General features: G+C 38.9%; 1 protein-coding gene across 4 annotated transcripts in view; it reads right to left on the bottom strand.

Moving 5' to 3' along the window:
• PCDH9 (protocadherin 9) overlaps positions 1 to 7,773 on the bottom strand; it is a 1,142,043-nt gene extending 1,134,270 nt beyond the window's left edge. For 3 of the 4 annotated variants that reach the window (XM_025263175.3, XM_025263179.3, XM_025263178.3), the window contains exons 1-2: positions 7,232 to 7,773; positions 2,846 to 6,016 (exon numbers count right to left, since the gene is read on the bottom strand). In XM_025263175.3, coding sequence (XP_025118960.1) covers positions 2,846 to 5,881 — 3,036 coding nt within the window. In that variant the 5' untranslated portion in view covers positions 5,882 to 6,016; positions 7,232 to 7,773. The remainder of the gene's footprint in view (positions 1 to 2,845; positions 6,017 to 7,231) is intronic. The other variant, XM_025263180.3, reaches the window with a different exon arrangement.
• Positions 7,774 to 15,156: the final 7,383 nt, after the last annotated feature.

The following is a 15,156-nucleotide window of genomic DNA, read 5'->3' as shown; positions in this document are numbered from 1 at the left end:
TTTGCTCAATAATCTTTCATTTTACCCACACATCTACTAGCACCATAAAGTGAAAAGGTGTTTCTGTTAACAGCAATCCTTTTCCATTCAACTAAAAATCTTCACAGATCCTACCTTAGTTTATAAATTCCTCTGAAAGCTTTTGCTATAATAAACCCTACTTTTTCAAAATCGTGTTATTTCAGGAGCACATGTTTATAAAAGCCACTAGTTGAAGGAGCTAAAAAAAGAATTTTTATTTTTTAACTTAACTAGAACATCTTCAATAACAGCCATATAGTTCAGTGAAAAAACAATTTAAAGGATAGTATATAATGTGTGTTCTTCATTCATAGAAAATATGCCTCTTTTATACTAAAATTGTACGTATTGCTATCACCATCACCTGTCCTTACTTCCATAAATACTCTTTTGCTTCAACATTGCATTTTTTCTTTCTCAGCATGAAAACTTCTAAAAGGCATAAATAACCAAAGCCATTTCAATAGCTCTTTACCGTAATAGTGAATTATAGCTACATTTGAACACTGAAATGCCTACAAGGAGAACTGCACAGTGACGCAGGGTCTCAAGGAATGTCTAAAATGCACTTTAGTTCCAGTTAGAGAATTATTCAGCATCCTATTTCAAAGATTACATCACACAAACAAATTTCCTTATGACTGACTAAACCTCGATGAAAGATCTTTCTCATACCTTAACATTTATGTCACTGAACTATATCTATAGATCCAACTTTGGGGAAGAAATCAGAAAAAGTGGGTCTGTACATCAATGCTCATAATACCCACCACACTTAATATGAAAAGAAAAATGATGTGGGAATAACTTCAGCATGTTTCTCTGGGAAACAAATTTCAGATTTTACATGAAAAGTTTTAAGTCATGTTACATTTTTAAGATATTACACAAATCACAAATTATCATCAGTATTTTGTGGTAACCTTACCCACCCATTGAAAGTAATAATAAAAAGCCATATTTTCTTTTCACTGAAATAGCAACTTTATATTTAAATCCACTTAGTTTCATAAATTACTTTTCTCACCATGATTAACTATTTAGCAACATTTCTAAACCTCTACTAAACTCAGAAATGTTCTTAATTTTAAAACATCAAACCTCTTTTAAAAAGCTGATGAAGTTAATACGAAAATAACTCATTCCAAATTTTATGTCTATCGAATAACATCATATTCTCTAGAACCTTCGTACTGACTTAATTCCTTTCATCCTGTACATTCAAGCTCTAAGTATATGTGCTTTCTAAATCTTCTAGATATTTAACCTTTCAAGAAATGGAAATTTCAGTAGTAAAATCATAGGCATCATACTTAACGTTCTGAAGTATCTCTGATTCATTGTCAAAATTATTTTAATAAGTATCTTACTACCATGAAACCTTAAAGTTACTGCAGAGCAACAAACACTGGATGGTGAGAGACAAATAGAGTTTCAATAGAACATTCTCACCCATCCCACCCCAACAAGGAAAAAAATAAGAAAAACTCTTGAATTTTCAAACACTAAGTGATGACTGTCAATACTGTCCAAATTTTATTTTGCTTTATTTGATTCTCTGAAATCTGTATGTTCCTTACTTTTAACAAATTCATATGGGTCATCACCAAAGGTGGACTCAATACCAACAAAGACAGAACTTGGATTACGAAGTCATAGAAAGTTGGTGTGTTGAGAACTGATCACAAAAGAGCAAGCAAATGAACTTAAATGCTAGTTGCTCCAGAACAACTATCATTAAATAAAAGGTATCTTTGGCTATAGCACCAGATTGATCTTTCCTTCCCCCTTTACTTGCTTCTGCGGGACTGGAGCTAGGCCAACACAAGCGACATGATACCCTAGTGCCATCTACAGGCTATTATTGACATTCAAATTTCATGGCAACAGACAAGCACCAGTGAAATAAATTAGACAGCACTGTATTTAAATCTTTATTAACAAGGAATTATTAGACCTAAGAAAAACTAATTCTGGATTTGGTTGAAATATGAGTTTCTCAGCCTATTAATCCCTCTTCACATGTCATATTTCACAGTTTAAAATGAGTTATGACAGATCACTTATGTATTACTGAGATGAGAAAATATTTACAATGGATTTATTCTTTTATGTATAAATCAGTTCTAACAGGGAGAAAGTATTCCTTCCTTCTTTCTTTCTTTTTTTGAAAGAGTACTTTGGCCATTGTGGACAATCTGCAATCCCGTCTATTCAACCTTCAATTTACTATATTACAATAAAATCATCTGAAATCAAAGAGAAGACTTCCTATATGGCTTAGCTGCAATCTACCAACAATCATGTGCTTCACAGCTGATGTACATTTAATATTCTACTATATTTTCAGAGACTAAAAAAAATTAACCCCTTTAGCAACCACAGCTCCAACATAATTATAGTCAGACCTTCAAAAGTCATTTAAAACTTGAGATTTGAAGGTGACTTTTGAGATCAAAAGGTAATGTGAAAATCTTGAAGTAGTCAATTTGGAAACCCCAGGAGCAGAATTTGGCATATCAGGACAGGTTTTCTTCTTCAGCAAACATTATCTTGGGACGTTTTGGAATAATTTCCTCTTTTCATCTTTTGCCATTTGAAGGAAACTGGGAGGTTAAATAATTCTCAGAACTCAGAAATTTCAAAGCTGTTCTAAAAATTCTTGACTGAGCCCCAGAGGAATAGAAAAGGGGTCAAGTTTTTTTTTTCCCTCTTTATAACTAAGCTAAAGTTAGACCAAAACAAGAGACACACTGGCACGTTAATACTGGTTGACTGGGCACTTGTATGCAGTACTTATAGACCAGTAAAAGTGCTCATTTACCTGTCTGGTGTGTAAGGGGCCCTTTGTCTTGAAGCCTCCTTGGGAACTGCACTCTGAGGCACTGAAGTGATCTGAACTAGTGGAAGAGCGTTTGGAAAGGGTGTCACAACCCCCGACAAAGGTGTTGTCCAACGGGAGCTCCTGAATCACATGATGCTTTTTCACCGAAACCGGAGTGTCTGGTTTAAGATGGAAAGCAGGCTGTGGAGAAGCGGATTTGTAGTGCTTGGCCAGGTCAGGGCTGTTTGGCTTGAAGGTGGTTGGAGGTGCCGGGCCCCAGTCAAATCTTCCTATGCTTTGCTCCTCCAACTCAGCCGGCAGGCTTATTGTCCCATTGATAGGTTCGTGAACTGCATCATCGGGTTTGGACTCTTCGATGGTAACAAAGTTCAAAAGAGAGCTCTTGGGAGATTTTCTTTTCTTCCTTTTCTTTTTCTTGTTTTGTTTGTTCTCCTGGTTTGGGGACATCCATTCGGCACCTTGCTTGCTCCTTTGAGCTGCTTTGAATCTTGATGCGTGGCGACAGCGCACCAGAACAGTGACAAAGATCACAACGATGACCACCATGGCACCTGCGACGATGGCGATCATGATGGTGAGATAGTCCTCGTTTTGATAGGGTTGGCTGCTATCCCCTATGTTTCTGTCCAATGGGGTCTCCATAGTCCTGCGAATCAAGTCATAGATATAGGAAGCATTGCCAGCAGTGTCATTAACATAAAGGAAAACAAGCACAAGTGTGTGTAGAGACTTAGGGTATCCCAAGTCACTTATGTTGACCACCAATCGGTGCAAGCCCACATCAGTTGGTGCTGGTTTTTCTTCCAGGGTGATGTTACCTGTTACTGGATCAATCCGAAACAAGCCTTTGTTGTTACCACTCACAATTGTATACTTAAGTTCAGCGTTCATTCCAGTGTCAATATCCACTGCAAAAACTTCTGCTACCACTGAGCCAGGAATGGCTGAGAGAGGCACCAACTTAAAAGAAGTATTAGAAGGTGGTGAAATGACAACAGGACTATTGTCATTGACATCCATGACATTTATAGTTACTTTTGCAGTAGAGGAACGGGGTGGTTGTCCCCCATCAGTGGCTTTGACATCAAAAGTGTAGGAACTCTGCTGCTCTCTGTCAAATGAGACATTTGACTTTATGACTCCAGAATAGGGATCCAACACAAAATTATCATTGTCATTTAGAATGGAAAGAGTCACAGCTTTATTCTCTCCAGCATCTGCATCTGTCACTGTGATTACCCCCACAGTACTATACTTTGGCAGATTCTCAGACACAAAAAATTGAAAATGATTATGAGTAAACTTGGGGCTATTGTCATTCTCATCCAGAACAGTAACTATCACAGCCGCTTGACTTTGGAGGGGAGGGGTCCCATTGTCCCTGGCAGTTACTGTAAAAATGAATCTTTCTTGTTCTTCTCTGTCAAAGACCCTAGAGGCTGTCAAAACTCCTGTCTTTCGGTCCAGATCAAAGAAGGAGGCATTCGGTCCAAGCTGATAAACAATATCTGCATTTTTCCCACTGTCTTCATCTGTGGCACTAATAGTTGTTAAGTATAACCCACGTCGGTTGTTTTCAGAAACTGACAGCTCAATTACAGGCTGGTTGAAAATTGGTGGGTTGTCATTTTCATCCTCAAGCTTAACCCTTACCAGAGCAGTCTGATTTAAACTGGGCTTCCCAGAATCAGAGGCAACGATTTTAAAGCTGAATTCTTTGGTGCCCTCATAGTCCAACAAAGAGGAGGTCTCTAACAAATATTGGTTGTCATATACTGCCTTCAAATGAAATGGGACCTCTCTTTCAATAAAACAGATCACTTTGCCATTCACATCTGTGTCCTTATCTGAAACTGTAATTAGGGCAATCTTTGTATTGACAGGATCTTTCTCAGACAAATACACGGTGCCATTGATGGGACTTATAATGTACCTGAGGTCTATGTTCGGAGGGTTATCGTTTACATCAGTGACATTGATGGTAACCGTTGCTCTAGCAGGAGTAGAGCTGCCATCACTAGCCAGTACTGTCACTTTGTGAATAGCCGTCTCCTCTCGGTCTAAGGACCTCTGAACTGTAATGAGCCCAGTAGTATTATTTAAAGCAAAGAGTCTTTTGGTTGCAGGCGCGACCTGGGCACCAAAAATGTACCGGATTTCAGCATTACTGCCTATATCTGCATCAGTCGCATGGAGCTGAATTACAGAGGTGCCCACGGGAGCATTCTCTGGAATGTGCACCTCCACCTGACCCTCTTTAAACACTGGCTTGTTGTCATTTACATCACTTACTGTGACCTGCAGGATGGCGGTGCTGGACTTTTGTGGGGTGCCTCCATCCTCTACTTTGATTTTCATCACATAGGTATCTTTCTGTTCTCTGTCCAAGTTTTGCTGAACAATCAATTGCGGCCACTTTTCTCCTTCCGGAGTTTCCACGATATCCAGTCCAAAAACACTCTGCCCGTTTAACAATTCATAATGCTGTACACCATTGAAGCCTGTGTCAGGGTCTGTTGCTGATGGAATTGGAAAGCGGCTGTTGATCAAAGTGTTTTCTGGGATGGAAATATTGATGACAGGAGATGGAAACATGGGGGCATTATCATTGGTATCCTTGACAATTATTTTTATTTTGATCAGCCTGAAAAAATCATTGGGGAGGATCACCACCTCAAGTTCAAAGAAACACTCATTCTCCTCAGCATAAGAGGCTCCAGCACAGAGTTTTTCTCTGTCTATTCTATTGGAGGTTGTGAAAATTTCCCCAGTGCTACTGGATACTTTCACCAAAGGGGCATCCCCAGCTTTAGAAACCAGTCTGTAGACAAGGCTGGCGCTGGTCCCTGTGGCAGCATTGATGTGAGAAATGTTCAGATCCTTTGGTATGTTTCCTATGGGTACATTTTCAGGCAATTCCTCTCTAATAGTGTAAATAAGTTCTTGAGCTATTGCGGAATCCAGCCTTAAACAGGCAATCAGAGCAGCCAACAGGTAAAAATCCCTCAGGTCCATGATAATGTATTTATTTTCTTTTTCCTGGACTTAGGGTTTAAAGGTCTCCACTGAGGAATGAGGCACAAATTGCAAAAGGAAGCGTGCATGGACTGGAGGATGCATTACATCTCATCGCTTATTTGGAGACAGCCACTGTCAACACAATCGTATAGACAACATTATTCTTCAGTAAACAAAAGCACACAGTCATGAAATATCACAACACATTTTCCACTGCATATTAGTAAACATGGCAGTTTGCTCTGCCACTGTTTGCAAGTTAACTCTGTGAATAAAAACACCAAATAGCCCCTGCTTGTTGCATTTGCCCAGAGAAAATAAAATTATCTACTTTAGAATTAAGGGCAGCTGCTATTTTTACCTGCATTCACCCACACTGTTGGTAGGACACTGTTTAATTCAAAACATGCGTCCTTGGTTTCCTCTTCCCCTCCCCCCCTCTTACCCATCTCCTGGCTTCTAACCCACCTCCCTTAGTTTTTTCCGGAGCTAGTGAAAAACACCAAGTATTTAGCTATGGTTCCTGCTAATTGCTTTGTCACATGTCAAATGTGATGTGTTTTCTTCTCTGCCAGACTGAGTCATCTCTTTCTTCTAAACAATCTTTTTTTCTTCCCTCCCAGTTTTTCAGCTGCCTTCTGAATACAATTTTACTGGGAAGCAAGCATTCGGACATGCTGCAGCATCAGAAGCAGTAGTCACCGGCCACTACATAACCTCATTGCCTAAAAGCACAATACCAAGACCTTCAGTTTACCCAGACCTTGCTCTCATTTCTCCATGTTGCTAAATTATCCCCATTAGAATTAATAAACACATTGAAACTTTTAGAATACATATAATATCATAGGATTCCTTATCCTAGAGGTGGAAAAGAGTGCCAAGACATAAGTGAAACGAAGCTAACATTTCCATGTAACTGCACAAAATTTTCTACTGAGCATAAAAGAGGAAAGGGGAAAAGAAATGCAGTTCTTAACCCCATCTCCGTTTTTATAGTATTAGTAACGTCTGCCACACATAAATACTGAGAGTCAATAATGCAGGTAGAAAGCCTTCTGCTTCGATGCCCTCCTAACTGCAATTTAAACCGGTACAAGCCTCCAGGCAGCTACCTACTTGAGTAGAACTGGTCAGTTTCCAGGCTCTAATCTTATCTGCATTAGGCTGCACGGTAGCTGATGCCTGCGATTAGTTCCGGCAGAGTGATGCAGGTAGGGATGCAGATACAGCCTAGTAGGTGAGCTCTGCCCCAACCGTCTACCCAGTTATAAACATCACTTGTCTACACCGAGGACATATCTAAACACAAAATTTACAATTGTGCATGCGAAACTTTACACTTACGTTAGTTGCCTCAACCTTTCCCCTTTCCCGGTATGCTGCAGTTAGGAATGAGCTGTTCCAACACATAGAAAGCCATGCATCTGGTAGCACCAGTTTGGGGAGAAATCAGAAGCAGCAAAACGTTTTCTCCTTGTAAAATGTGTTGCTTCGGGCTGGCAAATTAGCAACTCCAGAGAACAAATTCACAGATTTGTCGTTAGTCATTCTCTCCACATTTCGTCTCTATTACCCACGGGGTCTGAGCTCTCCCGGTATTTAACACACACACTACATCCAGTTGCACTTCTTCAGCTCAGGGGTATTTTCCACAGCATCAAGTATACCATTTCCCTCCGATGTCAGTACTGCTTAAGTCTCTAACTTCTTGTAGGAAACGTCAGAGTTGGGGTGATGGTGAGTCTCTGGGTGCTCTCCGGGGTGACAGTTGCCCGAAAAATTCCTAATTGGTTATCTCTTGAGTGCTTCTGAGACTCTAGGGCGCTTCTTCCTGTCTGGCACGCTCTCCCCCTCTCCCTTTGCCTCTGCCCCTCTCTCCTTCTCCCTCTCTGAACTGAATTTCTTGATATAACTCTCAATAAGCCCAGAGGGAGGGCGTGACGGCCGAAGCCCCGCCTCCGGCCCCTGATTGGCCCGAATCTTGCGGTGCGGGCGGCCGCAGCCGGGAGAGAAACAGGGCGCTGACTGTCTCCCAGCCTCCCTTCCCCAGTGCCCCCTCGGCAGCCGCGAAAACCCGGAGACCCGATCCTGGCTGCGCGAGAGCCGGGTTCCAGGAGGCGCACTGAGCATGCCCAGCAGGGTCTGGCCCGGGAGGGAAGTGGCGGCGCTCCCGAGGCCCAAGCGGACGCGGCTCTCATGAGCACTGCGAGCCGGCGGCTGGTCTGGGCAGCCAGAGGCCGAGTCCCGGCGGTCGCCCGAATAGGGGCGGCACCGGAGGCAGGCGGGGCGTGCGAGCGCAGATCCGAGAGCCTCGGGCACCGCAGCGGGCGATTGGGGGATGCCGGAGGCGGCTCAGCTGCGGGCGCACATTCCACAGTTCTCTTTGCTAAATGGGGGGACCAGAATGCACTGATGGGAAAGAGTTCTTCCGGGCTCCGAGGCGGAGCACCGGCCAGCACATCCCCGGAGCGCGTTAGGATTACACTCACGGTGCCGCAACTAAAGGCTTTTCCTGGCAGGGACGTTGGCCAGAAGGGCAGAGAGGGCGGCTTGGAAAGGTCGGGACAGAGGATATTCGAATCTCAATCAAAACAGGAAAGAAAATTAATTTGAGCACTCCCTTCGTGTAGGGTGACGGAAGCTGCCAGGAGAAAGGGAAAATGACAGCCTCTGGGATCCCCTAGACAGCCTGAGGCCAGCCTGCCGTGCGGCGCATGAACGGGCCGCGGCAGCCGATCCAGGCTGTGCTTGTACTTCTGCTCCCGCCGCACCCAGAACCTGTGAACCCGAGCTCTCCCGGATGCGCGGCCGTGGCAAAAGCCGCTTCAGCTCACCTAGCTGCAAACTTTGGTCGCGAAACGCTGGAAGGAGTCCCGTCTAGCTGCTCCCCAAGCTGTGGAACGATTCTCTCCCCTACACTGTCTGCTGATTCCAACTTGACGTACACTAGTACTTGTCTTTCCCTGTGCACTTGGTTTTTCTGACTCCCGTTCCCGTCGTCGAGTATCCTCATGCATTTCTTATTTTCCTGTAAAAGCGGGATAGAGGGACTCTCGAAAGAATTAGCCTTATTCCTTAAATATTGGCCCCGAAAGCACTGTCCATATTTGACTGAACGTTTAAAATCGGTAAACCACGAATATTTGTACCTACTACGCCAGATACCTCAGTAAAGTTTGAGGCATTAATAACAGTTCACTTCGAACTATATATATATATATATATATTTTTTTTTTTTTTTTTGCATGACCTGTAAAGGTTGTTTGAGAAGGCCTTAATGCATGATTGAATAACTTGTGCTACCTAAGAGGGAGGAAAGGGCATTTATTTTAAACCTCCGTGTTCCCTATTCTGTACTGGGCTAAAGGTGGCTTGAGGCTTTTTCACGTAGTTCTGCACTGTGATGGCGTGTTAGGGAACACCTTTTGTTTTTGAATACAATGGCTTTCCTTTTAAAATATGAACACTTATTTTTAGGTACTTAAAAGTAAAAAAGAAAAAAAAATCACTAAGCAAACCTACCAAACTTAGATATTGTGTAAATAATTCCATTATTTGACCAACTAATTTTGACACTGCAATTGCCTCACCTCTATGAAAATTTGTTTTTTATTCAAACTTTTCCTCAAATGGAATATTCACAGTAAAAGTGCAGGGCCTCAGAGGCCTCTGTAAAACACATCAACTCCATCTATGTGAAATATAAACATGAATCTAGCAGACCATAGGTTGATACTGTTTTAAAATGGCTAAACAACTCTAGCAGTAGTTTGAATGATTTAGGAAAAAGGTTTGCTCAAGTATCTAAAAAGTCAAAAGGAAAATATTACCTCATACAATAACACCAGTGAATTAAAGGAATATTCTTTTATTTTACCATAGTGAGTGATCATTTTGCCGGCAATTCATGGTATCAACAATTATAGCTAGTGCTTTGTTCCAATTGTCACATATTTTATGCTCTGAACTAGTTTAAAATAATAAATGAACCATCATTCTGATACATTTACAATAAACACTGCAGCACGGCCACTTTCCAGTCCATTTATGAAACATCAGTTATCTCACATTCTCATTCCAATCATACTGTAGTCATTTCAAAGTCACAACACATAGCTTAGCCATAATTATTAAACATATTCACAAAGTGGAAATGTTTCTATTTGCTGAGGGGTAGCTTTACTTGTAGTCAGGACCCATTATTACCCTATGCTCATAAATGAAATCTTAGCATGAATACAGATGAAGGTTAAGGAAGAGAAAAGAAATCATCACATGATAAAACTTATGACCAGGAGACTTTAATTAACAGAAACCACAGGGTATACCCCCCAAATGAAGTACATGTAGATCTTTTCAAAGGAAATTGAATTTAATATAGAGATAGGGCTACTGACTTATTCCATCTTATGGGTGTTTATCCCGCAGGTCTAAATTGCTTGGATTCTTTTATCGTAGTAGTTTTACCTCTGAGAGCTAGAATAGTTGAAGCTTATTGTTTGCCCTATTATAGAAGGAGAAGGAAATGACAACCCACTCCAGTATTCTTGCCTGGAGAATCCCATGGATGGAGGAGCTTGGTGGGCTACAGTCCACTCGTCGCAAAGAGTTGGACTTGACTGAGCGACTTCACTTTCACTTTCACTATTATAGTCCAAATGCTAAACTCCAGAATCAGAAATATTATTAGAGATCTTATTAATATTCCTGGAAGAAAATTAATTGATATAAAGGGTCATTTTCCTAACTCTCTGCTATCATAACTTGAGTCTTCTGCCAAAACCATGATATAAAAAGTTTGCATATTGAGAGTTCTTCACAATCCAACTCTCTTAATTTTTTTAAAAAAAAGATGTATCTGCATAATTATGAATTAGTGAAATGATAGTATTCACTAATTTTAGTTTTTGTAGGGGAACATTTATTGAGGTGTTTTCTGTTTTTTGTGTTTTTTTTTGCTGCATTTTAATCACCTTTCTCTTTCCTGAATTTAGTAAAATGTTAGATTCTCAATTATATAACTTCTAATATACATCTTCAAATATATATGTTAGATTTCCAATTAGATCTCTTCAATTATCCCTTATACCATCTTTGTCAATTCATGTTTTCTGCGGCAAGGAATTATCATGTTCTCACCTGTGTTGTACCTGATTAATAATGTAAGAATTATGCCATCCAGGCTGTAGTAAAATTGCCTTAGTGTTCTTTGCTGGTTATATAGGTCATGGAATACTTGCAAAGCTAAGTCACCTTTGGCTAGTTAAGTGAAGACTAACATGCTATTACACATTTATACAGACAGAGATATCAAATTAGTAAAATTATTTTATATTCTAAGAATCTAATGTTGTTTATATATTTAAACAATAATTTCCATTTAATAACAAATTATTAAACAGTTCAGTTTGTTAATTGGATTTTCAAAGACAATTTTCTAGTTACCATTCAGCATTTTAAAATTACTTTTCATACAGAGATCATAAAAGTTTTTTTAAGTTACATTTTCTATAAATGACATAGACTGTGGTATTTGAAATGATCAAATGACCTCCTCAAGGATTTAAAGACTAAAATTTTCAACTGTAATATACTAGTTCTATATTCCAATCAAGGTTAAAAATAAAATAAAATTCTTTTGTGCCCTGTACTTCAAAAGTTCCTTTAATCCAGATGTCTTATTATGACTAACCGACATTAATCAGTCAATCACAGGAGATCTTCTGTCACAGCAGGTTTTATTGTCCCTGTCTCACAGAAGAGGCTAGACTATTATACTGTATTTCTAGGAGAGGAGAAGGTTGGAATTATGCAAAAAGAATGCTAAGGATTATTTGTGTTATCACTGTTTAGAAAATGACAATGCAGAATTTTAACACCACAAAAAGACAATTAGCACCTTTTAAGGTTGTGCAAACTGGCAAGTGTAGTAAGCTCCTTGAATCATTCTTTTGCTTCAGCATTAGCTCTTTTCTTTGAACATCTTTCTTTCTTCTTCTTCTTCTTCTTCTTTTTTAAGGAAAACCTAGACCAAGGTCAGAGAAGTCAATGGCACCCCACTCCAGAACTCTTGCCTGGAAAATCCCATGTACGGAGGAGCATGATAGGCTGCAGTCCATGAGGTCGCTAAGAGTCGGACACAACTGAGCGACTTCACTTTCATGCACTGGAGAAGGAAATGGCAACCCACTCCAGTGTTCTTGACTGGAGAATCCCAGGGATGGGGGAGCCTGGGGGGAGGCTGTCTATGAGGTCACATGGAGTCAGACACAACTGAAGCGACTTAGCAGCAGCAGCAGCAGACCAAGGTATTCAAATAGCAAAGGAAAGCAGGTGACAAAAAGCTTCACTGTTTGAATGACTGAACTAAATTTATCCCAGTTTGCTATATTTTTATGACTGACAATGATTATAGATGTCAAGTTTGTAGCTCTAACAGTTACTACACTATAAACTGACATTTCCAGTGCCACTATTTTATCATGATTACTGTGTAAATAAAGAAAATATTGAATTTTCAGATTTCATTATTGGTTGTTTAAGACTTCATGTAAACATAGATCTCATAACAAATGTTTTCCCCATCCCAGAAATGACTCAAGTAATCATTCAGGAAGTATGAAAAAATGATTTAAAAATAGTAAAAAGAAAATTAATATATGCTTAATTTTAAATACTTTGATCATTTTAAAGTCATGCAATTTTAAGTGACATATACAAAACTTTCTATTTATTGTATATGTATATTTATTTTTGTAGGTAAGAACCGTTCAATTAGAATATCAAGTTTGATCAATTCATATTTATATAAATGATAAATGTTCAAACATAGCATGCACATTATTTGAAAACACGTCTATTTGCACTTAAAATAGAGATAGAAAAATGTTGAGATAAGGACATGTTTCCAACACAACTATATTTTCCCAAAGATAATTGGGAAATTATTTTTCATAGATATTAGATCTTTTTCAATTTAAAATAAATATAGTACAGTTTTTAAAACATTTTTTTCAGTAGTCCTACTTCTTATTGTAAGAATATGTTGTCAAAAATATGAGTTTATATTACTTGAAACAACAGCATTGTAGTCATTTTCATTCCTTGTTCCCCTCCCCCAATTTCTTCATGCATATATTTCTTTTATGCCTATTTTTCCTGTGTGTGTTTTTTTTAAATAAGCTCACATAATAATCTGGGAGCCAAATTTGTTACTTAATATGCACATAAATAGACTAACTAATATATGGCAGAATGAATAAGCCTCATTTTTCTCATATAGTCTCCTCACAGGAAACAAATTCAATGGACAGTACCCTTCTAATTGAATTAGGATGAGTCAGGGAGACTATGCATATTCCATTGACTCCAGCAGCCTCTATATCACTGATAACACCCAAGTAATGAATTTAGGGCTTGCTCAGCCTTTGCTAGATAACTGATACAAGCTTTGTTTGGGGTTTGAGTCAATATCATTCTGTTTACAAAAATTGTGTGTGTGTGTATACATAATTCTTTAAAATAAACTTTTTTCTTAAAAAAAGATCTTATTCCACAGTACACACTAATACAATCCTTTTAAAAATCCTAAAAAGTACATCATCTTTTCAATCCTATGCCTATGAATCAACAGTATGTCAGCCTCAAACAGATTGGTGAAATTTTCAGAAAGGATTGAAAGAGCCTCAAAGAAACTTCTTGGCTTTATGGTATGGGGTCATCATAAGAGATATTCATTTTTTAAAATAGCATACTACAAGAAACATTAGCTGTAGAGATTACAAGAAAGCCTAATTAGGAAAACTTTCCTTGGAAACATGTAACTTGCAAAATATAACAAAATGCAATAAATACCCCTTACAATTTCAAAATAATTAGAAATCTTTCAAGTCACAAAAATATTTATGCAGTGTGTTAATTTTAGAAAATGAATTGCATATATGTTTGAGTGCAAGATCAGTATATCTAAAGCCTAATTGCATGTTAACTGTTTAGTTTCTAGAGGTAACGATTATACCAATAAAAGTGTCTTCAACAGTTATGCTGAAACAGTAATGAAATGAAAGAGTAAGTATCTTCTAGTAATATTTGCCCCTCACTAAGGAACTCACCTGGCTTTTTGGCATATTACAACAGATAAGGATATCCTAAAGACCAGGTAACACTTTGGGTAAACACCACAATTAATAGAAAAATGTGGAAGGTGAGAATTACATGAAAGATTAACAAACACATAAGGGACAAATTTTGTGGTATAAATCTATTCTTTAATCCATCAAACATCTAATTTAAAAACATACTATTTTAAATATATGTTAAAAACATAGCTAATATAGTTTAAAACTCTCCTATATACTCAGCACATAAATATTCAAATAACCCTATATTTCAAGCATAATTCAGCCAAGGGCTCTTACTGTTTGTTTGCAGTGAGGCACACTATCTGTGAGTCCTTTCTACTTTGCTAATTCTCATCACAATCTCTTTCCTTTATATTTCAGACTTTAAAGATTTTGCTTGTTACATTAATCAATAGTTCTAATGCTCAATAGCAGTTTCTTGTTGATATACATAGATATACATCCAATTGTGTCTAATCTTCATATTGTTCCAGAATGTTTACTGGATTTACTATCATAAGCCTAGTCTTATACTAAAGTTGCATTCTCTACTCATGAGTTAAATAACAATTAATTAACCTGCTCTGTGTTTCTTAACCTTTAACATAAATACAAATGACCTAGAAATGTTGCTAAATTAAAATGCATTCTGATATATTGGATCTGTGGTGGACACTGAGGTCCTGCCTTTCTATCATGTTCTGAGAGCATCCTAATGCTGTTCATCAGTGGACTACTTTTTAAGCAGCAAGGACTTAAAAGGCATCCTAGAGACAAAGTGTCATGCCTCAGAGGAATAAACAAAACGAAAAGAGCATTGGAACAAGGCCTATGTCCATCACTGTAACGTACAGGGATTGATTCTATTACCAAGCAAACTTTCAACACAAGTAATGCTCAGAGGATCAAGAAATTTACACATCACTCATGTATTAATTTGATTTAGCTTGTTTTCTTCCCCGCTGAGATTAGGTATCTTGAGCTAAACTTTCGTTTTACTTTAAACTCACTAGGACTGAGGAAGAAGTCTGTTTGGAGACTGGCCCCCTTTGGGGAAAGGCGGGCTGCATGCAACAGAGAAGGAGGACTCAGGGCATTTACTGAGCAATGTGAGGGTAGCAGGCCACAGAGGAGCACAGGAGGTGCCAA

This window comes from Bubalus bubalis, chromosome 13 (genome assembly GCF_019923935.1).
Source record: "Bubalus bubalis isolate 160015118507 breed Murrah chromosome 13, NDDB_SH_1, whole genome shotgun sequence".
NCBI lineage: Eukaryota > Metazoa > Chordata > Mammalia > Artiodactyla > Bovidae > Bubalus > Bubalus bubalis.
This window is presented reverse-complemented; position numbering and strand designations above follow the sequence as displayed.